Source organism: Sycon ciliatum, chromosome 11, assembly GCF_964019385.1.
Source record: "Sycon ciliatum chromosome 11, ocSycCili1.1, whole genome shotgun sequence".
NCBI classification, from domain to species: Eukaryota; Metazoa; Porifera; class Calcarea; order Leucosolenida; family Sycettidae; genus Sycon; species Sycon ciliatum.
The window spans coordinates 17,439,387-17,466,886 of NC_088653.1; the positions used below are offsets into that span (position 1 = coordinate 17,439,387).

The 27,500-nt window shown below is 49.3% G+C and overlaps 2 protein-coding genes across 5 annotated transcripts in view; one reads left to right on the top strand and one right to left on the bottom strand.

Annotated features, from left to right (window-relative positions):
* The window catches only part of LOC135827722 (glycylpeptide N-tetradecanoyltransferase 1-like), a 19,823-nt gene extending 2,949 nt beyond the window's left edge, over positions 1–16,874 (bottom strand). Inside the window, exons 1-10 of the mRNA XM_065340172.1 lie at positions 16,633–16,874; positions 15,713–15,843; positions 12,864–12,955; positions 11,968–12,084; positions 11,453–11,623; positions 8,333–8,441; positions 6,689–6,760; positions 5,763–5,804; positions 3,123–3,217; positions 43–184 (exon numbers count right to left, since the gene is read on the bottom strand). Of these exons, the coding sequence (XP_065196244.1) occupies positions 43–184; positions 3,123–3,217; positions 5,763–5,804; positions 6,689–6,760; positions 8,333–8,441; positions 11,453–11,623; positions 11,968–12,084; positions 12,864–12,955; positions 15,713–15,843; positions 16,633–16,801 (1,140 nt within the window). The 5' untranslated portion in view covers positions 16,802–16,874. The remainder of the gene's footprint in view (positions 1–42; positions 185–3,122; positions 3,218–5,762; positions 5,805–6,688; positions 6,761–8,332; positions 8,442–11,452; positions 11,624–11,967; positions 12,085–12,863; positions 12,956–15,712; positions 15,844–16,632) is intronic.
* Positions 16,875–18,635: 1,761 nt separating this feature from the next.
* Positions 18,636–27,500, top strand: part of LOC135827282 (AT-rich interactive domain-containing protein 1B-like) — a 17,446-nt gene continuing 8,581 nt past the window's right edge. For 2 of the 4 annotated variants that reach the window (XM_065339809.1, XM_065339810.1), the window contains exons 1-6: positions 18,637–19,357; positions 21,640–22,131; positions 22,538–22,635; positions 23,434–23,488; positions 24,753–24,809; positions 27,287–27,359. In XM_065339809.1, the coding sequence (XP_065195881.1) occupies positions 21,655–22,131; positions 22,538–22,635; positions 23,434–23,488; positions 24,753–24,809; positions 27,287–27,359 (760 nt within the window). In that variant the 5' untranslated portion in view covers positions 18,637–19,357; positions 21,640–21,654. Of the gene's footprint in view, positions 19,358–21,639; positions 22,132–22,537; positions 22,636–23,433; positions 23,489–24,752; positions 24,810–27,286; positions 27,360–27,500 lie in introns of all 4 variants that reach the window. The other 2 variants (XM_065339811.1, XM_065339813.1) reach the window with 2 other exon arrangements.

A 27,500-nucleotide genomic window follows, 5' to 3' on the forward strand; every position in this document is an offset into this window, starting at 1 on the left:
CCCCCCCCCCCCCCACACCCACACACATAGTGTAGTACTCACCTCCTTAGCAATGATGAGTGCACTCTGCAGTACATCCTGCAGTGAGTGTGTTGTGCACACATTATAGTAACTGTACGCTGCATAGAGGCGCTTATGTCCTTGACTGTTAGATCTCACAATACTGCTGGGGAGATGGTAGAAGCTGCACACATCAAGCACACACACCAGACCGCATACAACCATGTCATACAGTCAACTTTGCGTCTAACGACACTCGGCGGGGCATCAGAAAAAGTGTTCTTATTACGGAGGATTAGCAAGACGAAATTCGCGTTCGCGCTCGCAAACATTTTTCAGTTCGCGAACTGGATTGCGAACTTTCGCATTTTTCGTTCGGAAAAGTAGTCGGAACACGAATCGCGGATTCGTGTCAGGGCAATCACAAATTTACCACGCTGTACTGTCTGTACACAATGTACGTCGTGTCAAAGTCATGCATGTGCGAATTCTGTTTGCTAATCCTTCTCATAACGCGAATTCCGTCACTGAGTTCGACTTTCCTTGGAGAGCGAACGCGAACGCGAATTTCGTCTTGCTAATCCTCCGTATTCGCGAGGTGTCGTTATACCCGAAGTCTCATTAGATGTGTTACAGTTAGATGGGACTTTGCTCTGGGCATGGAAATTCTGTGGTTATTCGTGAATTGTCGTTATATCCGCAGTCGTTATTAGCGAAGTTGACTGTACTCACAATAGCGAGAATTCCCAGTTTGCCTCGAGTGCTCAGCACCACAAGGATGGAGCATTAGGGGCCGGTCATACTGAGGGAAAATTTGAAAAAATCCGTGGTTACCATGGACATTTGCCGCTGTGCGGGAGATTTGAGAGATTTAATCCACTCAATGAAAATCAGCTCGAGGCCTCGCTTTTCCGCCAAAGATTATAATCATCCGCGGCTTCCACTGGATTTCTTTGAGTTTCCTTGGTTTTTATTTCGTAATGAAGTGGAGCGATACTATAGAGGCTGTGCTGATGCAGCTCTGGCCCAGGAGCGTGGCTGACAGACTGCCAGAAGCGAACGGTGGCAAAAAAATTGCTCGCGTGAGTGAGATTATTTTCATTGTGCGTATGCAGTGTGGCCGTGATGAAAAGCAGAAAAAAAGTATTCCCGGTTTATAATCTGAGGATTGTTCCCTCAATGTGACCGGTCCCTTACCACAAAGGCAGAAGAGAACAGAGACAACCGGCTAGGTCATTGTCGTAACGCTGCGTTTCATGCACGTAGCAAAGCTAAGGCCATCCTCAGACAACTCATACTCATGTGATCTGTACAGCTTTTCGTGACGACATGGGTGATGCCAAGAGACATTTGCAGTAGTGCCGGTGCTTTGCAGATGCAAAATGGTGCAGCGCCCAATTCAGGGTTCCAACTTTCACGTTTCCATGAGCTTTCTACAATAATTGCTGATGGTGCCCAGATGTGCGAACACCGGTACATGGTACTGCTGAATGAAATCCGATCAATCGAGTGAATGTCACGCAGGGCAGCGCTGTACAGGCCCTAGACCTGTCAACACCGGGATGTGAACTGACACAGGGTGCAAATGTGACTCACGCGATCCCATCTCATTGAGCAGCATGGTATTTTTTTAAAAACTTTTTTAAAATATCTGTTATGTCAATGTGAGGCATGCATCGAAGATGGCTGCAACCTTCCTTTTCGCGGGGCAGGTTGTCCCCGTGTTGGGCAGGCACAACCAGCTCTAGTATATTAGTGAGTATGGCCGTGGGACTGGGGACGAGGACGAGAGGCCTTGTCCCCGTGTTGGGCAGGTACAACCAGCTCTAGTATATTAGTGAGTATGGCCGTGGGACTGGGGACGGGGACGAGAGGGCAGGACTTGTTCCCGTGTTGGGCACGTACAACCAGCTCTAGTATATTAGTGAGTATGGCCGTGGGACTGGGGACGAGGACGAGAGGGCAGGACTTGTCCCCGTGTTGGGCAGGTACAATCAGCTCTAGTATATTAGTGAGTATGGCCGTGGGACTGGGGACGGGGACGAGAGGGCAGGACTTGTTCCCGTGTTGGGCACGTACAACCAGCTCTAGTATATTAGTGAGTATGGCCATGGGACTGGGACGAGAGGGCAGGACTTGTCCCCGTGTTGGGCAGGTACAATCAGCTCTAGTATATTAGTGAGTATGGCCGTGGGACTGGGGACGGGGACGAGAGGGCAGGACTTGTTCCCGTGTTGGGCAGGTACAACCAGCTCTAGTATATTAGTGAGTATGGCCGTGTACAGTTCACCACCTTTGAATGCTGCACGGCTGGCTGGTATCCCAGCGCGCGTGCGGTCGTAGTGGACTTGCAAAGCAATACAGAACGGTGAGAAAGCGATGCACACGTACACGTACCATTAGGATTCTCAGAACAGACTGTAAAGTGTGAAGAGCTAACCGTGTGTTGAAGCATGCCACATTCCTCCGATTGCAAGTCGCACCTTTTTGCACTAAGCTTCAAGAGCAAAGAAGGGGATGCGACTTACAATCGAGAGTGACATCCTACTTATATGCATGTATTGAAACAATGTGGTTCACACCTCAAAGTGGGAGTGCGACTTACAATCGAGACCGACATCCTACTTATGTGAATACCGTAAAGTCTTGTATAAAAGCCGCCCTCGAATAGAAGCCGCAATTTTGGGCCCATCAAATCACACATAAGCCTGGTTTTAGTGTTGACATACATAGAAATACCTGTCTTGTATAGAAGCCTGTCTCATATAGAAGCCTGCAAAATGTCACCAAGAAAGTCATAGAAGCCGCGGCTTTTATACAAGACTTTACGGTATATTGAAACAATAGTATGGCTCAAACCTAAAAGTGGAGGTGCGATTTATAATCGAGTGCGACTTGTAATCGAGTGTGACTTATAATCAAGTATGACTTGTAATCGAGTGTGACTTGTAATCGAGTGTGACTTATAACTAAGTGAGACTTGTAACTGAGTGTGACTTGTAACTGAGTGTGATTTATAACTGAGTGTGACTTGTAATCGAGTGTGACTTGTAATCGAGTGTGACTTGTAATGGGGGAAATACTGTAGTGCAAGGCGAGAGATGGCCGGCACAACTTCTCACCTGAAGAAGTCTGTAATCTTCTTGGTTTCCAGGTCTTCAATGACGTAGGTCGAGATCACGCCTTCGCGAGGCAGCAGATAGTGACGGATTTCATCCTAAGCGAGCGCGCGGCGAGCACGGAAACAAGAAAACAAACACGGTCACCGATACACGTGCACACTTGTACTTGTTGCTCACTGCCAAAACTGGTCACGTGGGTCTCCCCGGGAGAGGGGAGAGAAACTCAAAAGGAATCTTGGAAAGATGACTCAATTGGCTATTGAACCGCCCAACGGCCGACACCCCCTGAAATCCCCAAAACTCTGGGTGGACTTGAAATTGATCCCACTTATGGGCTCACCACACCTCAGTAAGTGGGTGAGGACAAGGTGCAGAAAAAAGGATTGACGACATCAGGGTGTCCGTCCCGGGATCCAACTGAAGTTACCCCTGCCCCCAGTGAAGGTAATACTTGCTACTAGTGTGGGTGGCTAAATCAGAGTAGATCTGATAACGCACACACACACACACATACACACACACACACACACACACACACACACAGCTGGAACACAGGGTTCTAGTTAAAGGCGGTGGCCGAGAAGTGGAGCAGGTCGACTGAGCGCACATTATGGACTGGTGAAGTGACTGACAGCAGCGGTTATAACCAGTGGGGGAAACAATCACAAAATAATTCAACACAATTATGGCTTTACTACTATCGCAATAACCCGCTCTAACAGCAAAGACCCCCCCCCCCCCTCCCCCTCTCTCCATTCATGCCAGTCAAGTTTGTGCCCTGCATCAGTCCACACATGCCAGAGTTCGCAGGCCTAGGGCTGGAAAGCCCTCGGCGCAGCATTCACTCGCTCGACCCGACTTCATTGAGCAGCACCGAGCATGGACAACAGTACGTTAAGATAAGAATGACCTACTGTAGGCTACGATTCTGACACCAGACAGTGTAGTATGCACTGAGCGAGATACACAGTCAACTTTGCGTATAACGATACTCGGGGGGGGGGGGGGGGGGGGGCATCAGAAAAGTGTCCATATTCGCGAAGTGTCCTTATTAGCCAGTGCATGCTAAATTTTATTTTTCAAGGAAACCCTTCGAAAATAGTACCAATCGATTCAGCATGGCATTTTCATTCCTCTTGCAAAGTTTCAGCTGATTTGGAGTCATGACAAGGACGCTATGGCGATTTGAAGATCGAAAAACTTCACTTTTGTTTGTCAAGAAGAAAGACCATGATCGCATACAAATCATACAACCCGTGTGGCACAATGATTTTTGAACGAAGTTGATCCGCGGACCCCGTGCTTCGCGCATGCACGCATGCATACTGCACAGTACAGAGGCTTTTTTGAACGCAGATATGTAGTTCTTCTTCTTCTTCGAAATGTCTTCCAAATGCGTGGTGCTGGTGTTGTTCTCAGCTTCGTCAAGGCAGAATGCAGCTGCAAGTGATGCTCCTGTGTGTTCATGCATGTTCTCTTTTCGCGTCTCGACATTGTAGCGTCCAGACTCAGCTCGACTGGAGAAGATTGAGGAGACTATGCTTTGATCCACATGGAAAATCGATGAAATTTGGTAATTATCGTCGGGCGCTAAAAAGCGCTGGGGAGCATGGGGCTAAAACTTCGTAGCAGTCATCCCTACCATGACAGGCATCGACTGGTATATGTTCCATTCTGTTCCCAACCACTACGGGTCGTCTGCGAAGCTTTCTTCTTCGCCGATTCTCGGACAGATCGTACGTCTTCGCACTGTATCTCTCGTCTCCCTCAACGGATCAAAACACGGTTTTCGCCAGGACGAACACAAACCCCCAGATTTCGCGGCGGCAACATCTTCGAGTAGGGAAAAGCTAGCAGCTAACCAGGAATCACCAAAAAACACGTGTAATACTCAGTGTGATTTGCGACAGCTGTCATTGTGCCGTCGCACCATGCATGTACGGGAATGGAACACGGATGAGTCGTTTTATTACGACAGCCTGCACTGGCTATCCTTATACCCGAAGTCTCATTATATGTATTACAGCTAGATAGGACTTTGCTCTGGGCATGGAAAATCTGCCGTTATTCGCGATTCGTCGCTATATCCGCAGTCGTTATTAGCGAAGTTGACTCAGACTGTAGCTGAAGAAGATGAACTGGAACAGATGAAGATGAAGGAGATACGACGCGATGAGAGGAAGCTGGACAGCACAGTGTTCTGGCCAATAGACCTTATTCCATAAACGTCACAATCACGTGAACCGGGGTCCCGGGAACCAGGGAGTGGCAAGAGACCTGCACTCAGTGCACAGTAGACTCGGCGTGCGTACAAGGGAGTAGTAAAATACCGGTATTTTATTACTCCCTTGTACGAACTGGGCCCTTCTTGCCACTCGTTTCACGCACGCGTGCCCCAGCTTACGACAAATCCCTGGAGGCGAGTCCAAAATCACGTTACCGAATAAGGTCTATATCCTACAAGCTGGACGACATACAGCTGGACGAGATACAGCTGGCCGAGACACAGCTGGATGAGATGCAGCTGGACGAGATACAGCTGGATGAGATGCAGCTGGACGAGATACAGCTGGAGCAGATGCAGCAGCTGATGCACACAATGCTTGGCATAATACCATACACGCACACGTCAAGCCTTACCAGGGAAACGAAAACGGGAACGAGGGAAAACCGCTTGAGATACTGCAAACAGAGACAAGCAACGGCAAGCGACAATGAGAAGCAAGAAAGAAATAACCACGACGTTCTCTATCTAGCGTCTCTGTAAGTTTGTATCCCTGGTGATGTTTGTGCCTGGAGAGCACTATATAAGTGGTGCTCTTCAGGCACAATCTTCCTCAGCCTACTCAAGCTCAACTGATGAGGGGTGAATTCCCCGAAACACTGTGTATTGAGCAGGGAGTGGTGCTTTCTTGCAGGTTTGCCGAGTCGAAGGTTCGATGGACTTCTCGTGTGCTCTGGATGGCAGTCGTGAGTAAGTCAAGTGTCAAGTAAAGTCGGCGGAATAGCGCGAGCTCCGGTGTGGGGAGCAAACCCTTTCTTACAAATCATCGCCGAAGTCGCAACCACTACTTCGTTCTCTATCACGTTGAAAAAATATATCGGCCACTGGTCATCGAGTGTGTGTGTGTGTGTGTGTGTGTGTGTGTGTGTGTGTGTGTGTGTGTGTGTGTGTGTGTGCGTGCGTGCGTGCGTGCGTGCGTGCGTGTGTGTGTGTGTGTATGTGTGTGTGTGTGTGTGTGTTGAATGGTGAAATGCCAGCACACGTTGCTATGTTTAACATAAGTTAACTGTTCGCTATGACCGCTTCCGCGATGGGCAGGCCTGAGGTCTGGGGTGAGGTGTGTGTGTGCGTGTGTTTGCGTGCACGCGCGCGCGCGTGTGTGTGTGCGTGCGCGCGAGCACGCGTGTGCAAGCCTGCATGTACATATGCTAAGGCCAAGTTCTGAAAAGAGCATGCAGACAATGAGAATGTGTTCGTGGGGAGATGAACCAGAGGCTCGGTCCGTCCCATTAGGAAGTTTCGAAGCAACGCAAGAATGGATGTGACAGAGCAGAGGGCTTACATCTTCGAGTAGCGTGTGAATCTGCTCCAAGTCCTTCTCCTCTGCTTTCCGAATTCCCTTTACTGGTGCCTCCTGCGTGTGTGCATGTGTGTGTGTTTGTGTGTGTGTGTGTGTGTGTGTGTGCGTTCACAGTAACAAACACGACAGCGGAGACAGCAATGAAAATGAAAGAGGGAAAGGAGTGCACCTGTGAGTGAGTGCATTGTGTGTCCCAGCAATCATCTGAACAATGTCAATTTGATTAGCACACTGTGCTGCGAATCCAGATAAATTACTAGTACCCCCCCCCCCCCATGTACCCACCCAGTACAGGTCGCCCCCCGTTAATACGAGTCCGGTTAGCACATAAACCCTGTTAGTACATAAGAAATCTCAAGTCCCGGACGAAACGTGGTCACTTCCATACAAATGTTGTCGGTTAGTACATAATTCGTTAGTACATAACATTTCTCCGTACCCGCATGCCGCCTACCTCAATAGTACATAATTTGTTGGTCTTTTGGCCTTCGAGTGGAGGCACATCGTGTTCTAGTTTCTACTTGTGGAGCTCAGAAATCAGAGCGCACATCACAAACCGACAAAGCTCTGGTTTTTTCCGAGTGACTGTACAGCGCGGTTGGTACGTAACGTTAACTGTAGAATCTTCGCTGACTGTGACCCTTATAACAAATTTTTTATGTTATATCGAGGGAATCAAGAATATCTCACTCCCCAGTCATGGTAGCAAGAAACACTCAGAAAAGTTGTAAAAAGTGAAATATTCTGGTACACAAGCAAGTTACGTACACTTTCGTTTAGTACATAAACCCCGTTAACCCTTTACTGTCCGATTAAAATGTATACAAGCCCACGCAACCACAAAATCTGAAACTAAAATTAGACGTAACTTTGGTTTGAATTTGACGATTTCCACGATCTTGGGCATCCTGGAAAGGTCTTGACGAGACGAACGCAATGAGCCCACACTCGGCGCCACAGGATGCACTGGTCCAGCGCTGCAAGCCAGGGAACGCGCAAAAGCGCTGAGCTCACGCTCGAGATCGATCTCAATCCACCATGTCACCCCTGTTGCTCGTATCGAGCTCAAATATTTTCGTAGAGACTCCCGGGAACCTGCTTTTGAATTTGAATCGGTGTAGCCTTGCCAACAGGTGACGTAAACAGGGAAAATCCCAGCCGTCGACATGCGCGTCGCGCTCTGAACGCACATTTCCCGGGACCAGAATTACGAGTGCGATAACTCAGCAACCGCTTTTTGTATCGCTTCGGGAATCGTTCGAGGCGACAGCTGAGACTTTTCTCTTCGACCTACATATTTCGATCTCTCCAAAAGACCTAGATTTGAGCAAGTTACGATAATTTCAAAATGCCTACCCCATCGATCCCATTGGATCGATGCTTGTATGTACGGACAGTAAAGGGTTAATACATAACATTTGTCAAGTCCAAGAGATTATGTATTAACAAGAGACGACCTGTAGTACTGTCCCAAGCACGCACTCGCACCCCCCCCCCCCCCCCCCCCCACACACACACACCGACGGACACCCACACCGACGGACACCCACACCGACGGACACCCACCCACACCCACACACACACCCACACCCACATACACCCACACGCATGCCCACATCCACGCACCTCTGGCAGCTTATAGAGCTTCATGAACCGCTGCATTGTGACGTTTGGGGCCAGTACGGTAAAGCCGCATTCCAGAAGCTTCTTATGCTGAATAGGCCGATGGAAATACCTGCAGAAGGGAAGAAGAAATTCACAGTTGGCTTTTCTCAGTATAGGCCGTCGAAGTGCCTACGTCACGCTGCCTGAAAACTCGTAGTTACACGTAGTTACAAGGCCAAGTGGTGAGAAACAGAAGTCGCGTCACCTGCACTTGTCGTGTTTCCAACGGTCACGGCATCACTTTGACTGGGGCGCGCTGGTGCAAGATCGTGACTTCAAATTTTGTTTTACTTCAAGAAGTTTCTCCTTCGCTCTTAAGCCATCGTGCAGTGTTTTCCTGCGGAGTGTTCACCAGCATCTGAGAGATAGGAGTTCTGATTTTCGCTTGCCGCTGGACAAGGAAACGAGCCTGGAGTTGGTTGTTCTCAGAACTAAAAGAAATCAGCGATCGCTGCGATAGCCTACAACAGAGACTCAGTCTTGGCCGGCGACTACATGCAAAGCCGAACGACAGTACAGGCACAGCATTGGCCAAGCAAAAAATCAGCTACGGCTTCTCCTTCGCTTCTCTACAAAGCGAAAACTACAAACTCGGCGACAAGTAGCAGTTTATTCCCGTGGCTATGCAGAAGACGTTACTTCAGTAACGTCTGGCGCTAGCCAGGGTCCACACAGCTTTAATTTGGTGTTTGTTTGTGTCACGCCTGGCGCTATCCCGTATCTGTCCCGTACCGTACCGTACCATCAAACACAGCTGGCCACATACAGCTGGCCGCACTATTCAAATAGGGCTTTCAAACGCAAGATCATAACGTGAAGCAACTTGGAAGAATGAGTATGAATGCGAAGTGTATGAGGGAATGCATGTAGGGCGATAGTGCGGGTTCGAATCCCCGGATATGCCTGAAAAATAGGAGAATTGAAAAAATTATAACATCCCTATGCTTTGTTTGCCTATGTCATCAATGCGGTAGACGGTGTCGTATTACCTCAACCGTACCTGTCCCGTACCGGACTATCAAAGACGGCTGGCCACAATGCATATTCAAATAGGGCTTTCAAATGAAAGATCATAACGTGAAGCAACTTGGAAGAATTCGTATGTATGTATGCGAAGTGTATCGGGGGATGCATGCAGGGCGATAGTGCGGGTTCGAATCCCAGGTTATGTCTTAAAAAAAATGAGAAATTTATAAGAATTTATAACATCCCTATGCTTTTTTTGGTTTAGGTCATCAAGGCAAAAAAGCATAGCGTAGGGCCCTGAGCTTCCAAGCTCTCTCGTTTGAAATAAAATATAGTCTCGCTCACGCGCTCCTCAGTCAAAATGCTGCTGTAACTGTGTTCACTGCATGCTGCTGCCACTGGAAACACGACAAGTTCAGGTGACACGACTTTTGTTTGTCACCACTTGGCCAAGTAACTATGCGTTGTCAAGAAGCTGCGACGTCAGACTTCGACGGCCTATTCCGCCACAGGGAAGACACTGGTGAACGAATTAATTGCACACTCCGTACATGGGCGGCAGTGGAGGGACCCTTTCCTGTTGGAAATTGGAATATGTTTGTCTAAAAATACAAAAATAAGTCAGAGATTACTTTGAAACTCGGATGTTGAGCCAATAATAAATGTAGAAAGGAAAAGGACATCGTCACATATGGATACGAGTTAAGAGTAACTCTCTATCACTGTAACCAGATACTATTATAGAGATCACTTTGAAATTCTCCGTGAAGTCCAAATTTAAAATTGAGATTACTTTGATTAAAATTATGTATATGGTTGTGAAGGGTCTCCCGTTAGAATATGGAATATGTTCATTTTACACGATGACTGTAACAAGCAAACAGTTCTGAACGAATCCTCACTTTCCCTTCCTTGTGTGCCTTGCGATAATCGTACAACATTTTACCAAGAGTCCATAACCCAAGAGTATGCAACTGTGATTATGGGTGCATGCGTGGCGCGCTGCCTTCATTACGTAACTTGCCTTCATCACGCTCTGAAAGCATGCATTCAAACTCTCAATTTCTCGCACGAGCCCATCCGTTTTTGCTCGATTCGTTCCAGTACCTACACAATCTCTGAATTCTGGCGCGTGAACTCCAGTTCCGTACGAAAGTTCATTTCAAACTAGAGGGAAAGTGCGGTGTTTGATTTTCCGCAGTGCGCGGACTGCAGCTGAATGATGTAATGAAGGCAGCGCGCCGCGCGGTTGGCCCATAGAAAAGAGATCACAGTTGCATACTCTTGGGTTATGGACTCTTGATTTTACACATACATGTCGACATATACGAAATGCTTACTGTGCAATTAGTTGTCTTTGTAGCTATGTTCATTTTAAATTAAATTTACCAGAGAGTGCTATAAGTATGTGGATGGTTGTGAAGTGTGTATGACATAGTAAATACCAGCTGAACTGATAAGCCGTCGATTGGCCTGCACTACAACCACCTTCCCAGACACACACACACGCACACACAGGCACGCACACACACACACACACACACACACACACACACACACACACACACACACACACTCGCATCACCCGCGGACATGCTCACGTGCAACACACACCAACGGGGACAGCACAAGCTAAGACGAGCATCCGTCTTCATGTGATCGAGGGAAAAAAGAAACCGAAAAAGATCCTGGTAGAGGATGAAATGCGCATCGAATGCCAACAAATAAACGCATTTGTATAGCTACCAACGATTGGTTCTGACCACAGGTGTCCAGTCAGGACGGTATTTCGTGACTGAAGGAGAAGTGGTCAGGCGAAAGTGACGGCCACTACCCCAGCTCATAATAGACTTGAGTATGCGTCTCAATGCACACACAGTCCATGTTTTCATGCTCCGCTCACTCATGCTGCTTCCTAGATGCGTGTGCACACGTACACACACACACCAACCCAGACACACACGCACACACACCCACCCAGACACACACGCACACACACGTGCACATGCCCATTGCGGATGCGATGGTAGCGAATAGCTACGTTAGACAAGCAACTTATGCTGGGATTACATCACCCCCACCCCCACAAACACGCACACACAGATACAAACGTACCGGCACTTGGAGATAGGCTTGGGTAGAACCACTCCAGCAGTGTAGACAGCTTGGAAGATACCCGTCAGGTTGATACGCCTTGTGACTTCCTTGATGAGAACCGGGGCCAAGCGTTTGGAACGCAGCTTCTTGTGCACGCAAAGGAAGTTAACTTCTGCGAGACTCAAGGTCCTGGAACGAGATGGAGAGAGAGAGATGATGGAGAAAGAGAGGGAGAGAGAGAGAGAGAGAGAGAGAGATGATGAAGAAAGAGAGAGAGGGTCTTTCGGTAAACCAGTTTTCCAGATCCAAAAATGCATTTTGCACACTGTGTGGCAGGGCAGTGTTGAATTTTACTATAGGTAAAAATCACCTGTACCGAAGTTACCGATATTAAATCTCCCTGAAATTTTCCGGTTCTACAGTACTTCGAAGTACACACAAACATGATTGTGTTCTACAGCAGGTGTAGACAGCAGTAGGATACCCACTGTCTTTGAAACTCAACCTCTTAACCCCAGGATAGCCGCACTTACTTTGAATAGATGCGAATGTGAACTGGAATGCCGCTGATGAAGCCAACTAGCTTGTTGTTGCTCTTCACACGGACACCCACGAGCCAGTCAAGCTTGTAGCCGGGCGGTAGCAAAACCCTGCAGTGACGGCAAGAGAAGGAGGCATTGAGAGAAGGAGTGTGTGTGTGTGTGTGTGTGTGTGTGTGTGTGAGAGAGAGAGAGAGAGACTAAGTAAGTTACATTTATAAAGACAGGCAAGTCTAACAAATGAGGACTGAGACCTCTACAACAGGGTTTTTAAGCCTGAAAGCAGGTGCATGATTTAACAAGCAGGTTGTCAGTCTAGATTTTATGCGCAGATGGAGAAAAATGCGCAGAAGTTTTGTAATGAGATGAAAAGCAGAAATAATAAGAAAAGATTAAATGAAAGCCTGCTCACAACCCCGCCCAGCCTTGTGAACTGGGTATGGTGCATTAAGAACCCAGTTCAGAGAGAGAGAGAGAGAGAGAGAGAGAGAGAGAGAGAGAGAGAGAGAGAGAGAGAGAGAGAGAGAGAGAGAGAGAGAGAGAGAGAGAGAGAGAGAGAGAGAGAGAGAGAGAGAGAGAGAGAGAGAAGAGAGAGAGAGAGAGAGAGAGAGAGAAAGAGAGAGAGAGAGAGAGAGAAAGAGAGAGAGAGAGAGAGATCGTTGTGTTGACCCGGATACTTCCGACTAGGCGTGACATCAACTCAGTCTCAACATGTACCAGAAATGCAAGCATGCTGTTTAGCTAGGAGTTTAACATTGTGGAGAGAAAACAAGAAATAACAAAATATATCATCGAGCCGTTGACGTATTGTTGAGCATGTCATGTAAACAAATGTCTAGGGAACAGAGCAGGTAGAAGATGTCATGTAAACTGCGACGAAATTCCCTTACCATTTCAGAAATTCCCTGGAGTAATCAAACCGGAATGTCATGTCGTCGTCCTCCACGTAGTTATCACGCAACAACTCGTACAGATCGTTCAACTGAACGGGGAGGACACACACACACACACATATGTGCACGTGCACACACGTACACACAAGCAATTATGCAAACGCACACACACACACACACACGCACACACACACACAAGAAATCAGCAAGACTATGGAGAACGTAAGGAATCGCATCAACCTGTGTGTGATGAGAGCACCGGAAGAGGAAGATCGTCTGAAGCGTCGAATCAACAAGCCATTGTACATACAAAGCGTTGTCTTCGATAACGATCTTGTATCAGTTGAATGTTTGAGAGAGAAGGTCACGCTATCGAAACCCGTCTACGTGGGTGCAGCCATTTTGGACCTGTCCAAACTGCTAATGTACGACTTCTACTATGGAACGCTCAAGCCGCAAGTTTGGTGGCGGCCACCAGGATAGATGGGAATCTTGGTGGCAACAGTTCCAGCAAGTTGCCCTTGTCAACGGGTGGACACCGCAAGAGTCCGTCCAATTCCTGCCGCTCTCGCTCAACGGCGAGGCGCTCTTGTTTTACCAGGCCCTGCCGCAAGCTGTGCGACAAGGACAATTGGCCGCTTTGGCCCAGGCATTGCAAGCTAGGTTCGCCCCAGCACAGCGAGGAGACCTGTACCGCGCAGAATTCCTAGCACGTCGCCAGCGAGACAAGGAATCGCTGGGAGACCTGTGCCGCGCAGAATTCCTAGCCCATCGCCAGCGAGACAAGGACTCGCTGGGTGAGTACTGCGAGGCTGTACGCGAACTGGGACGCCTCGCTTGCCCCTAGATGCAGGATGTGGACCGAGACCTTCTTTCCAAAGATCAGTTCCTATCTGGCCTGGATTCTCGGGCAATGCGCGTACGCATACGGGAGCTTAACGTGGCCACCCTAGACGAGGCGCTTCAGGCCGCCCTCCAGTACGACACCAAAGTTACAGCTACTCCATACGCATACCGATAGTCTGGTGCTCTCCATGCAAACTGACGATCTCTATGCTGACATGAAGCAGGATCTTGATGTTTACGACACATCAAACTATCCCGAGGATCAGCCACTGCATACTACTGCGAACAAGAAGGTTGTCGGAAAGTTCAAGGATGAGTTGGGTGGTGAGCCGATGTCTGAGTTTATCGCACTCCGCAGCTAAATGTATGCGTATGAATGTGCAGGGGGCAGCTGCGGCAAACGAGCCAAGGGTGTGCAACGAGATGTTGTGAAGACAAGCATCGCAATCGCCGCCTACCGCTCATGTCTCACGGAAGAGACACAAGTCATGAGAACCATGATGAGCGTGTTGCGGAGTCGTAAGCATCGAGTGCATGGTGAAAGGATTCGCAAGATAGCTCTCGGTGGCTTTGATAGCAAGAAGTTCATCTTGGAAGATGGTGTCCGCACATAAACCGCATCCTTGTTACCCTCACACCGAGCAAGTGAGTACCCGGTTCACCGTGGGTGTCGGCACAGTTCATTGCATGTAAAGTGGTACTCGCCCGCATCACCCCGATTGAGAGAGCACTAAACACATTCCCCGTTACCAGCGCAGGTTTTCAACTCGGAACCTCATGATTCGCAGGCAAGCCTACAAACTAGGGGTGAAACAGTTCCATGTTTTTCATGTTCGGGTACCCTAATACCAGCATAGTTTCGCACGGTTCGGGTATGGGTTCCATGCACTCTTTTCTCCTGACCGACAAAATGCGTTCGCGACAATTATTTTTTAGAAAACATGTTTACGAGCAAGATCAAGAACGAGATATCGGAGAGTCCATGTACGAAGAAGATAACGACATAGAGAACTTGTTGGAAGAGCGGTGATCGCAAGGTAAGACATTTAAATCTTGAGTAGACTTGACGTGCACATGTATTCGTACGAGAACGAGATTTTTCGAGTTTCGGCTCGAAATTTGACGGAACGGGTACCCGATTCTTTTCAGCCGGCGGTCCCAAAACCGGTTCCTTACCCGAACCGTTTCACCCCTACTACAAACCAATCGGCTATAATACCCCATGTTTTCGGGCTGGGGCATGTGCCAGTCGTAGAACCGGCCCGACACATACTACTTACAGGTAAAGCACAACCTACACTACTCTGCATCAAACATGGGCATAGCGGGCATAGAGTGTAGCAGCCATGCCCTCACCACTCACTGCAGTTGTCCCTCTTTAATCCAGCACCCTCTATAAACCAGCATAATTTTCAGCAACCAAATGTCCTCTTCATGCACATTGCAGCGCTAAATCAGATTTTCTAATCCAGCCGCCTCCCCCCCCCCCCCCCCCCCCCTCCTAATCCAGCAGAATTTCTGTAGCACAAACGGTGCCGGCTTATAAAGCAACCAGTGTAGTACTAAATTTCCCAATGATTGTCAGGCAGAAAAGAATCAGTGGAAGCAGTGACTCACTCAACGTGACTTGAACAACAGGCCATGGAATGAGCTATTTGCACTATGCTCAATCATGGGATGAGTGTGTGTGTGTGTGTGTGTGCGTGCGTGTGTGTGTGTGTGCGTGTGTGTGTGTGTGTGTGTGTGTGTGTGTGAGTGAGTGAGAGAGAGAGAGAGAGAGAGAGAGAGAGAGAGAGAGAGAGAGAGAGAGAGAGAGAGATGGAGATGGAGATGGAGAGGATTATAGATAGATAGATAGATAGATAGAGAGAAACAGAGAGAGAGAGAGAGAGAGAGAGAGAGAGAGAGAGAGAGAGAGAGAGAGAGAGAGAGAGAGAGAGAGAGAGAGAGAGAGAGAGACAGAGAGACCCCACAGAGACCAGCACATTGATTTACGCTACCTGTGCCTCATCACTGGCGTCGATATTGCTCCATGCAAACTGTGCAGGGAGGACGAGAGGCTGTTGCCGAATCTCAGCCACGTCCTTATCGGCCTCAACTGGTTCATTGACATCAGCTTCACTTGTGTCATCTGAGCATCGACGGCGACAACAACAACAGCTTTTATCTTTCGGTCCCACCTTTTTTTCTTCTTTTCTGTGTTTCTTTTTTCCAGTTCTTTTTTCACTGCTGTGTATACAATACGTGGTGTGTTGTGAATTAGTTGAACGGTGGATAGCAGAACAGAACACAATGACACGCTATACCACTGTCTACCATGTACATGTAGGTGATATGGGCCAGCTGGGAAGCTTTCCCCCCATCACCCAGGCTGAGGGACTTCCCCCCCATCACCCAGGCTGAGGGACTTCCCCCCATCACCCAGGCTGAGGGCAAAACGCTTCACCATCGCTATGCTCCCACTATGCAATTTTTTGTCTTTACCTGCGAGCTGTGATCATTGTAAAAAATAATAAATAAAGCGATTTCCTTGCGCATTTTTCAAAATCTCCCCCCAGGTCATAAAATAGGTATGTTCAGTGATGCATTGCATACATGCATGGTCAGTTGTGATTCGGAGTTGTACAGACGGGACGATCACCGGGGAACATGACTGGAATGAGCGAATCAATTCAAACACACCAGCGCCTGTAAGACGCCGTGTAGAAATCGTTCCCTGTTTCCTGTACAAATCCTACAAATTGTCTCAGCATTTTCAAAATTCCTACAAAAGCACATCCCAAGAAATCTCGGCAGACATTTGTGACTACGCGTGCACACACTCAGTAGCATATGTTAGGTATGCTGCTTACGCACCGGCGGAATTGGCTACAGGTTATCACGTAAGAAAAGAGAGACAAGCAGTTACTCGACTACTCACTCAATCCTGGAACGGGCTGTGTTTTCCAGAATTTATAGTCTCGCTCCTGCGCCTCGCGTTCTGTTCGCGGGGCACTGCGAGGCAGCTCCCTTTCACCGATGACCAACTTGTTGATAGCCTTCTGCATGTCGAACGGCTGCGAGCCTTCCGGCTTGTCCCCCTCCGCCATGATCAATACCGTTCCCAGAGAAAATTCGACAAACGCTATAAAACTTCTGAGTCCTGGCTTGGCTAGAACTGTGAAGTCAAAATCAAAATGCAAAAGGCTCCGAACAAGACAAAAAAATGAGTGCGATCGCACCTGAATGACGTCATGAAGAGGCACGCTCCGGGGCAGCTCCGGCTCATAATCACGTCGCTCACTGCATGATAGAGCTCATGCGATCAGCTGAGCATGAGTCCGATCGTGCGCTAGCTAGGCCGCGCTAGCTATGCCGCGGCTGACCGCGCTGTACCTGTGCATGTGCTTGGCAACAGCTTGGACTCGTAGACGTAGGAGCCAGAGTACTAAAATAATTGTAAAAACCCGTTTTTAGTACTCGTACTGTAAATGCGCATGCATACCACTCATGCTGCATACTTGAACTAACCTGTTTTTGTGTCTTCTTGGTCTGTGATGGTGAGGACTGAGGCCTGAGGGGAGTGCTGAGTACTGCTAGCTATTCGTGTACCCGATTCCCCCCCCCCCGGATACGCTGGTCGCTTTTTTTCCCTCTCCAAACCACATGTTGTTACGTATGTGTGCCAGTCCACCTCGTGAATATCAACCTCGGATAAAACCATCGGAAAACGGTAGTCCGCGAATAACGACACAGGTTTTACTGAGTACATGTCACGTGCTAGCAAGAGAAACAGCTGGGACGAGACGGCAAGGACGGCCCAAGCCAAGGTCAGTGACCCCGCGACCAGAAACCCCTAGCCCGTATGTCCAGACGTGCCTCTGGCTGACGATTAGCCGAGGCGGCAGAGATGTCCTCACCGTGTAGTGCCTAGTGGAAGCAAACGACTTACGTGGCTCGATCTCGACATCGGGCAGTGCATCCTGCAGTACGCAGGCCAGGAGGTCCCGAAGCTCGCTATGGCGAGCCGACGGATAGCCGCAGGTCGGGCACGTGAGGGCGTGGTGGGGAGGAAGTCATGGACTTCCCACAGACACGTACATGGATCACATACACTCCCTAGTAGCAGACCATAGCGTATGCATAGATGTAAAATAAAAACAAAATACTTAGTACAATACTTCGAAGTGCAGTCTGCTGCTGCCGGCACCCACCGACGTTTTCCTGGTGCTTTTGTCGGGCGATGCCTCGTGCCTCGCTAGCGGCTTTGAGAACAGGATTGGCCATTCCCTCCACGATTATATTGATACTCAAGACCCTTTGCCAGTTTTGGTCCGGACTGATGGCTGCGTGGGCGACAGTACTCTTGCTACTGCCGTACTATATTTGTGTTGTGTAGATCGAGTCGATCTACATTTTGGAAAATAGTCCTGCATGGATCAACGTCCATGCCCCGGGCCACCCAGGTAGATCTACAAAAAACAAAAACAAAAAGTATTATCATGAAAAAAAAAAAAGAAAAAAGGGTAGATCTACAGACACTCCGACAGTAAACCAACTCTTTGCTTTGGTTCTACCTTCAGGCTTCATGGTCTCACGGTGTTGTGAATAAACCCGTTCTCAAAAACAAGTCATGTTGATCTACCAGAGAATCAAGAAATCTCGAGTTTTCACCTTTTCCCTGGCGGTATACCACCGGTACTAGATCTACCACCGAGGTGCAAAGCAAGGCTCGATCGGACGGACTTGTGATTTCGCACCTGAGGCTGAGATTTGCCAGGCATGCAGCTAGCAGATCACCCGTTGCCTGGAGCGATCATGTTTCTTTCTACTCGACGTAGGTCTACTCCATGATTCATCACGCGTCCTTCGTTCGTCCGCGCACGATCTGGAAATACTGTCGAATAGTTGCAACTTCTTGCACCTTTACCGCCGAAGTTTCGCTTGTTAGTTGAGGATTTCGGTGCTCCATCGAGGTCTGCTGCTGCTATTTCCGCCCCAAAATCCGTAGATTCTACGTTCCAACAGTTACTGCTGCAGTGCAGTGCTGATACTCGGTGGCTTTGAGTTTCGGTGATACTTTCTGCAAAGGCACGTATACCTACTAGATCTAGCTGGAGCACCGACCGTGTCATATATCGCAGCGCAGATCAGAGGAGTCTATGAACGGTGGATGCTCGTCCATTGCTGCAGTGTAGTTGAGTGGTTGTGTGTACGCGCCTGCATCTTCCAGTCAGCTCGGGCGCAGCTCCTTTCACGTCGAACACCGAGCAGCGACGGAAAAAGAGAGAGAGAGATAGAGATAGAGGGAGAGAGATAGAGAGACGCGGACAGTCGAGGAGGAGAAGAAGCAGGCTTCAACTCCGAGAAAATAGGAAGCCGGGTGACACTCGTGAGCGCGCTTCCGTTGTCCACACGACTGGCAAGACAGGGCCAAGTAGCTATCCCGGCTCTTTTGTGGTGAGTCGCCGCCGAAGCAAACCAGCTGAGTTTGACTAGGTTTTCTGTCGAAGTTTCATTGTCCGCCGAGGCCAGGAGCAGACGCAACGGCAATCTCTCGACAGTTCGACAGTGTTTGCGTCAACTTCGACAGCTTTTCTTGCGGAAACTCTGCGGCGGCCGTCGACCAACTGTTCGTTCCTTCGCGTTTCCTTGAAGGAATAGCGGTGAGTGGCGAATGCTTACTGTGTGCTTGTCCGTGTGGTGACTGGTGAGTGGTGTCTACCTGTCCTTCATTGTGATTGTATTCTCGTTACTCTACGCGAGCGTGAAGTGCGGCGTGCGTGCATGCTTCGTGAAGACGCGATTCGATGCCAGTAGATCTACGGACAACTCTTGTAGTCGTGTATCGCTCCTGTACCGGTCTGAAGGATTACCATTTTTTATAAAATTGCGCTGCTGAAAATTCAATTAGCGAGGCGCGCCCGTGCAGTAAAGTCGTGGTCTTCCTTGGGGGCTGAGGAGATTGACCGCGATGTTTAGCCAAATTTCGACTCGCGTTCGCGCCTGACTGTAAAGAACCGAACAGTCGAAGCTCGATCCCTTTTTCGCGTTTAGCGTTCCGCACCTTCGGAAACACGTACAGTAAAAAAATTCACTGTAGAGGTTATACGATTACATGCTTTGGCAAAGTAACATAATCATTAGTTGCGGCACAGCGATGCGCCACTAGTGACTCGCACGGTATACATAGAGCCCATATGCCGCGGGTTCCGCTGATTCGCGCTATACTCAGCCCCGATAAGCGGTGCCCGCTGACTCCCCACCTTGACATTGTTCCCCGCCATGAGATCATTTGTGTGGCCTGTCTATACCGTCCAGGGGACAAACAAATTTGTACCTGGCGACTAACGATATTCTTGTGCATGACCGATGGAGGGTCGTTACTCGCAAGGTTGGCCAGGCCCGCCGGCCTCTTCATATTTGTGCAGGTGCACTGTTGAGCTTCCGATGTAAAACAAAAATAATAATAATAATAATAATAATAATAAATCCTCGATTAACTGCTCCCTCGAACATAAATTTGTCATTTCCTTCTTCTTGCAGGAGATCCCCTTGACAGGCCCAAAGCCTTTGGGAAATCCTTAAATATAAATACATAACAAAGTATGAATGGCCATGATACTACCGGACCAATCAAAAAGCTGCTTCCGGTGGTCCTGTTGGCTATAGAGTGGTCTCGCATCGATCACATGATCATACAGTGAGATAGCCATATTGGGGAATCCCCCGACGTGCATCTACGGGTCACATGATGTCGGTGGCCACGTTGGTTCCACTGTCCACATGACAATCATGATCATTTTCCCACGCAGATTTGGTCACATGATGTTGGTGGACATGTAGGTTACAACTCTACTCAACTCCTGCATCTACGGGTCACGTGATGTCAGTGACCATGTTGGTTCCACTGTCCACATGACATGATCGCTTTCTGCACTAACTTGATGTGAACCCAGTCTATACAGTCAGGTGTGTGTTCTCAAATGGAGTTGACATTGTGTGCAGATTGTAAAGTTTCATTTTCTTTTTATTTAAATTTGTTTTGTTTGTTTTCTTTTTCTTTTTCTTTAGTTGTTGCGTCAGACCAGTGATATCATGTTCTCTGATTGCCCGTATAAGAGGCTTTAAGAAATTGTACATGTACGCTGACATGGCCCCAAGTAGAAATGGACAACCACGGGTTTCTGGTACAGCCGAAGAGCTCTCTAATCTGGTACCTCCAATTTGGAACATTTCTGCTGGATTAACTGCGTGAACACCCCCCCCCCCCCCTCCCCCTCTCCCCCTCCCCCCTCCCCACGCCACCTCCCTCCCCCCCCCCCCCCCCCCCCCGCTTAGTACTGTGTCTGTTGAAAATCCTCTACCAAAACGGATGAAGATGTAACTTCTGAAGTTGTTCGGTTGGAGTTGAACTTGCAATCACAACGGTAGAACACCAATGCGCAGTCCGTCAGCTGAACATCCAGGCCTTATGTGTGCGCCCAGTCAATGTGTTCAAGAATTTTGCAGAACATTTTCATTTTAGGCTCGTGACGATGTCCCTGTGGCAACAGTACCACCGACAAATTGCTGGGAGACAGATGTGGACAGATGTGCCGTGGGATGCGGGTTGTCAGGATTCGCTGGATTATGCTGCAAATCTTTACCCTGTGTGTGTGTGTGTGTGTGTGTGTGTGTGTGTGTGTGTGCATGTGCGTGCGTTCATGTGTGTGTGTGTGTGTGTGTGTGTGTGTGTGTGTGTGTGTGCATGTGCGTGCGTTCATGTGTGTGTGTGTGTGTGTGTGTGTGTGTGTGTGTGTGTGTGTGTGTGTGTGTGTGTGTGTGTGTGTGTGTGTGTGTGTGCGTGTGTGTGCATGTGCGTGCGTTCATGTGTGTGTGTGTGTGTGTGTGTGTGCTTGCATGCGTGTGTTTGTGACTCTCTTTCCTGGCATTGTCCTCCGCGCAGTGTTTGTCTACAAACATGGTCCTGGAGACTTCGACGGACAGCTCGGTCATTCCTGCTCCCACGATCAGCGCCTGCCCAGCGCGACGTGACGGATCCAGACGTTCGACCAGCACCAGCACCACCACCACCACTGCGGCGGTCACCACCAACATCAGCATGTCCTCGTCATCGTCAACGGCAACCACCGCCGCGTCTCGCAAAACGACGACGGCAGCAGCGGCGTTTCGCACCCCGCTGCGACTGCTCAACGGCGGGCCAACTGCCAGTTCCACACCGGCGTCTTCGAGCATGAACAGCCAGTCGTCGATCGACGAGAGCGCGCACTGCGTGGGCAATGGTGACCGTGCTGATGCCGCCTCCTACTGCTCAGGAGATGATGAGTTGGCCATCGCTGGCGGTGGCGGGGGAGGTGCTCTGGTGCCGGGATTGCGAGCAGTGCCGCGCGGCTGTCCTATCCCTAAGCGCGTCTTCGTCGGCGGTATTGCCTATGACGTACGTATGCAGTGTGCGTATATGTGTGGGCTTGGTGTGTGCGTGTGTGTGTGTGTGTCCACGTGTGTGTGAGTGCATGAACGTGTGTGGGTGGTTTTGGACAAGCACGGGACTGCATTTTGAGTGAAGTTTTGGCACGTGTGTACGACCATTGTAAGAATCTGGGTTTGTCTCGCTCTCATGCACATACTCTCTCCCTGTCTGTCTTGGCTGCCGGTCTGTCTGTCTGTCTGGCTGTCTGCCTGGCTATCTGCCTGTCTTTCTGTCTGGCTGTCCGTCTGTCTGTCTGCCTGTCCAACCATCTATCTGTTTGTCTGTCTGTCCGTCCGCCGATCTGTCTGTTCATCTCTCTGTGCAATTCTGACTCGCGCGGTCCTTGCGGCATCTCTTTCAATTCCTGTACCAGACAACCGAACTGGAGCTAAAGTTGTTCTTTGAAAGGTACTACGAAGCGGAGGTTACAGACTCCAAGATCATCACAGATCGCAAGGGAGTGTCAAAGGGGTGAGTGAGACGGCTGGCTTCTTGCCATTTGTTGCTGATGTGCACGTTGCTGTCTTTCGTTTAGTGTGATCATACCGGATGTTTCAACTTCCCTTTTTAAGTTACGAGTGAGAGAGAGAGAGGGAGAGAGAGAGAGAGAGACCGAGGGAAAGACGGAGTGTTCTTGCTTTTGCTGCTGCTGCTGGTTCTTGTGGCCATTGGTTTGAGGCGGCGGTTGCTCTTACTTTTCTCTCACGCTTTCTGGTGCTCTTGTCACTCAGCTGGCTTTACTGTTTCTGCTGCTGCTGCTGCTAAAGCGTGTTTTATTGAACGCACGATGCTGCTGCTGCTGTCGCTGCTGTTTCTGAGGCCACTGCTGTTGCTGTCGCTACAGTTTCTGTGGCTGCTGCTGCTCCTGCTGCTGCTCAGCGGCTGCTGTTTCTCAGGCCACTGCTGCTGCTGCTGCTACTGTTCCTGAGACCACTGCTGCTGCTGCTGTCTCTGCTGTTTCTGAGGCCACTGCTGCTGCTGCTGCTGCTGCTGCTGCTGCTGCTGCTGCTGCTGTCACTACTGTTTCTGGAGTCCGGTGTTCTTGCAGTGCTGCTGAGTGCTGCTACTAGCAAATGAAATCGGCTGAACACGGGACAGTTGTTTCAATGTTGCTTTAATTTTGTAGCACACACTGATGATGGTGCTGGCTCAATGGATCCGCATGTTAATTACAGTGCTGCTACTGCTGCTCTTGCTAATGCCGCCACCTGAACCGTTGAACTTAGAAAATGTGCTTCAATGTCCGGCTTGACCTTCTGAACTGTCCAGGTTCGGATTCATAACGTTTGAAAGGGAGGAGGATGCCAATCGAGCCCTTGCTGAGGTAGGCTAAATTCCCTTGATTTTGACCATTTCCCCTGGACACCAATTTTTCTGGTGCATCCATCATGAGCAGATGTATTTCATGACAACAGATGTATTTCATGACTACTGCCCAAGCGAAAAAGGATGTCATCATTTACATTGAACTGTAACTGCACAAGTGAAATTTCTGTTGACTACCGGTATACCGGCGATCCGTTGCAGTTTCACATGGGTTTTTTTTGTCTACTACGTGCTGTGTGTACTTGCAACGAATCTGCAAGTTCGAGGAAACACTGAACAGGAGAAAAACATTGATTTCAAAATTTCTATGTCAATGCCTGGACTTTCGCAGGACATCCCTGGACTGTCCCGGGACAAACACCCTATTCCCTGGACCCCGGGACAAACACCCTATTCCCTGGACCCCGGGACAAACACCCTATTCCCTGGACCCCGGGACAAACACCCTATTCCCGGGACAAACACCCTATTCCCTGGACTGTCCCGGGAAACCCTGGACGGTTGGCATGTATGAAGTGCTCAGTAGCACAGCGCGAGTCAGCAGAGCCGCTTATGAGCGCTGCCAAGAGTCCATAATCCCCCCTCCCCCCCCCCCCCCCCCCGGGCCAGAGTGCGCAACCGGGATGGGGTTGTGGCGCGGCGTAATCCGTGAGGTGCGTCATCTTTTGGGTCGGACTTGCGTTATTCCGTCGACGCGGTCCAGACCCAAGCACACTTCCTCTGCTCATGATGTCACACTATGACGTGCAACATGGATTTCGCCGTCCCAGATCTGATCCGTGAAGTTGCGCACACTGGGGGATTATGGGCTCTTGGCGCTATGCATACAAATACAATGTGAGTTGGTATTGCATCGCTGTGCTGGTGCGACGTTGCCAGACCGAAGTCAACTGATGACGTAATCATATCACGTCAATGAGCTGTGAACTATTAGGCGGATAAGATGATGGAAGCTGACATGACTTCTGACTTTCCTGTTGTGTACACGCATACACACATACAGCACACAAAGCACAGAAGCCGTATAGTTTTGACTAGGCCTTTCTATACACCCAACTGTACATACCTGTGTGTGTGTGTGTGTGTGTGTGTGTGTGTGTGTGTGTGTGTGTGTGTGTGTGTGTGTGCGCGCATGGTGAGCGCGCGCATGGTGAGCGCGTGCATGGTGAGCGCGTGCATGGTGAGCGCGTGCATGGTGAGCGCGTGCACGGTGAGCGCGTACGTGCATGTGCGTGTGTGCATATGTGCGTATGTATGCACAGAAGTCGGTGTATTGCAATGAGAAAAAGCTGAACATTGCTCCAGCAGTTCGTAAGGAGGTGAGCTAATACAAGGGTTGCACCATGGCTGACCAGCTGGCTCCTGCATGTACAAGTAGTGCACTGGCACACATGTGCCTGCCCCTTTGCATTTTGTGAAGTCCAGTGAAAAATGCTTTAAGACGACCGCCCAAGGCACCTTCAAAACGTGGTCTCTGTAACCGGGTGGTCTAAGTATCCAGGGTTATTTGATTAGAAATAGCATCCCTTGGTCCCGGTTGCAGTGATCTTCTGGGACAGGTGGTCACCTTGTCCTCCGAGTGGTCGCCTTGACAGGTTTTACCGTGCAGTGCTGGCAACTGATAATTCGACCCCAGCCCGGTGCACTCGCGTTGGGAAAACTCCAGCACGCCGCGCTCGGACACTACCTGAATAGACACCGCTACAGTCCATTCATTGGAAACCGGCACCCTAACTTTTTGATGTCTCCCGTACATAGTCGTAGATATCGTGAAAACAACAGTACATCCTGCATTGTGTGACCCGTGCAATTACTCCTTGCCACATTTGAGGCCAGAAAAGTCCAAGAACAGGGAAATAGAAATTCAGCCAGGTTTTACAGGTATGCCATGGCAAAATGTACGGAGAAGCAGATGCAAAACCCAGATTTTTGAGATTTATAGTGGGTTTTTGATCCTCAATTCGGCCCAAATCCGACTTTCAAAAGCCAGCGGGCCAGTTTCCGATGAATGGACTGTAGAACCGGCGCTGCACTCTAGCACAATACCCGTGGTTGGTCTCACCCTCTCCTCAATCCAATTGGCTGTCTTGACATGCTACGAGGTGCAGAAATAAATACTTTTAAAGGGGAAGTTAAGGCAAAAATTAAAATTTCACCAGTTGTAGTCTTCGGGGTGCTGAGTCGAATGGTCGTGGTCCGAGGAAGCTGAGACGCTCCCTTCCTACTTGAATCCCAATCGAACTCGCGCACTTCCACCGAAACTGGGTGACTGCGCCCTACGAGATGGGGATTTGTATGCAAAATGTCACTAAAAGCGCCATTTCGTTCTTATAAAAGCACGGATGACCGCGATTGACCCATATGTTGTAGTCTTTTGGACGCTGAGTCGACTGGTTTCGGTCCGAAAAGGCTGCGATGCAGCGTTCCGCCTTTATTCCCAATCGAACATGGTTGAACAAGCGGTCACGTGCTCCTGCGTACGCCAGTCACCTGGTCACCGTGCCTGCAGGGTACAACTTACTAGCCTGTTTGACCTTTTTTGGGTGCAGTCCTGTCACTCGAGTTGAACTCGAGTTGACCCTTGGTGTGAAAGTTGTCACCTGCTGGCGTGGTGACCAGGTGATTTGGGCACCCAGGAGCACGTGACCACTTGTTCAACCATGTTCGATTGGGAATAAAGGAGGAACGCTGCATCGCAGCCTTTTCGGACCAAAACCAGTCGACTCAGCGTCCAAAAGACTACAACATATGGGCCAATTGCGGTCATCCATGCTTTTATAAGAACGAAATGGCGCTTTTAGTGACATTTTGCATACAAATCCCCATCTCGTAGGGCGCAGTCACCCAGTTTCGGTGGAAGTGCGTGAGTTCGATTGGGATTCAAGTAGGAAGGGAGCGTCTCAGCTTCCTCGGACCACGACCATTCGACTCAGCACCCCGAAGACTACAACTGGTGAAATTTTAATTTTTGCCTTAACTTCCCCTTTAAAGTTTTTAAAATAAATGAATAACCAGAGGTCGGATTTCACTTGCCACCTCTCTAGTGGAATCAAAACAATTACTTTAGGACAGTTTCTGCAGTACATTTAACTTTGCGTATTACAACACTCGGCGGGGCATCAGAAAAGTGTCCTTATTCACGAAGTGCCCTTATACCCGAAGTCTCATTATATGTATCACAGTTAGATGGGACTTTGCTCTGGGCATGGAGATTCTGTCGTTATTCGCCAATTGTCGTTATATCCGCAGTCGTTATTAGCCAAGTTGACTGTAGCCAGTGCTATCTTTGTTAGTTGCATTCACGCCTGTTTGTGTTCAGTGCTTTAGTGCCACCGTATGGGTGCAGTAACACACTTAACACACTCACACTAGCTGTCGTGTTCTCTCACATGTCATGTTTTTTTTTCTTTTTTTTTCTACAAAATCCACATATCTCCAGACACTGGGGTGAATGATGGAGTGTGGTGGTGGGGCCCATTAAGCTCCGCCGACCAGAGGTCTCGGCTTCATAGCTCCATGGACGCACCAAAATGTATCATGCCGTTACACCTGAGCCAGGACTATACATGTAGGGTCGTGTTGTGTTTACATGGACAGTCTTTCATACTGGAGTTCAAGTACTAGTAGCCGGAACGCGTACAGTTTCCACAACGAAAAGTCTGGTTTGACCATGGGCGTACCGGTCGAAGCGACGCCCCTGTTTGAGCTAGTTGCTGACGATTCACTAAACAGTCCGTCTGGTACGTGTGTTCTTGTGCCGCTATGCTGTGCGTCTCTTCCGTTGCGTGCACATCAGGGCACTGGCCAGTTCAGCCGTCCCTCGTCGCCACCCGACCAGAGCGCCCTCTACCCTGCTCTACAGCAACCAGGTCAGTACCGGGTCTGCCCTGCCCTGCCCTTCCCTGGGGTATTCACCCTACTCAGGGGGGGGGGGGGGGGGTGTTGAGGGCATTGGCACTGGCACGAGCTGAAATGAGGCATTATCAGTCCCTGTGGGCGAGGATTTCAAT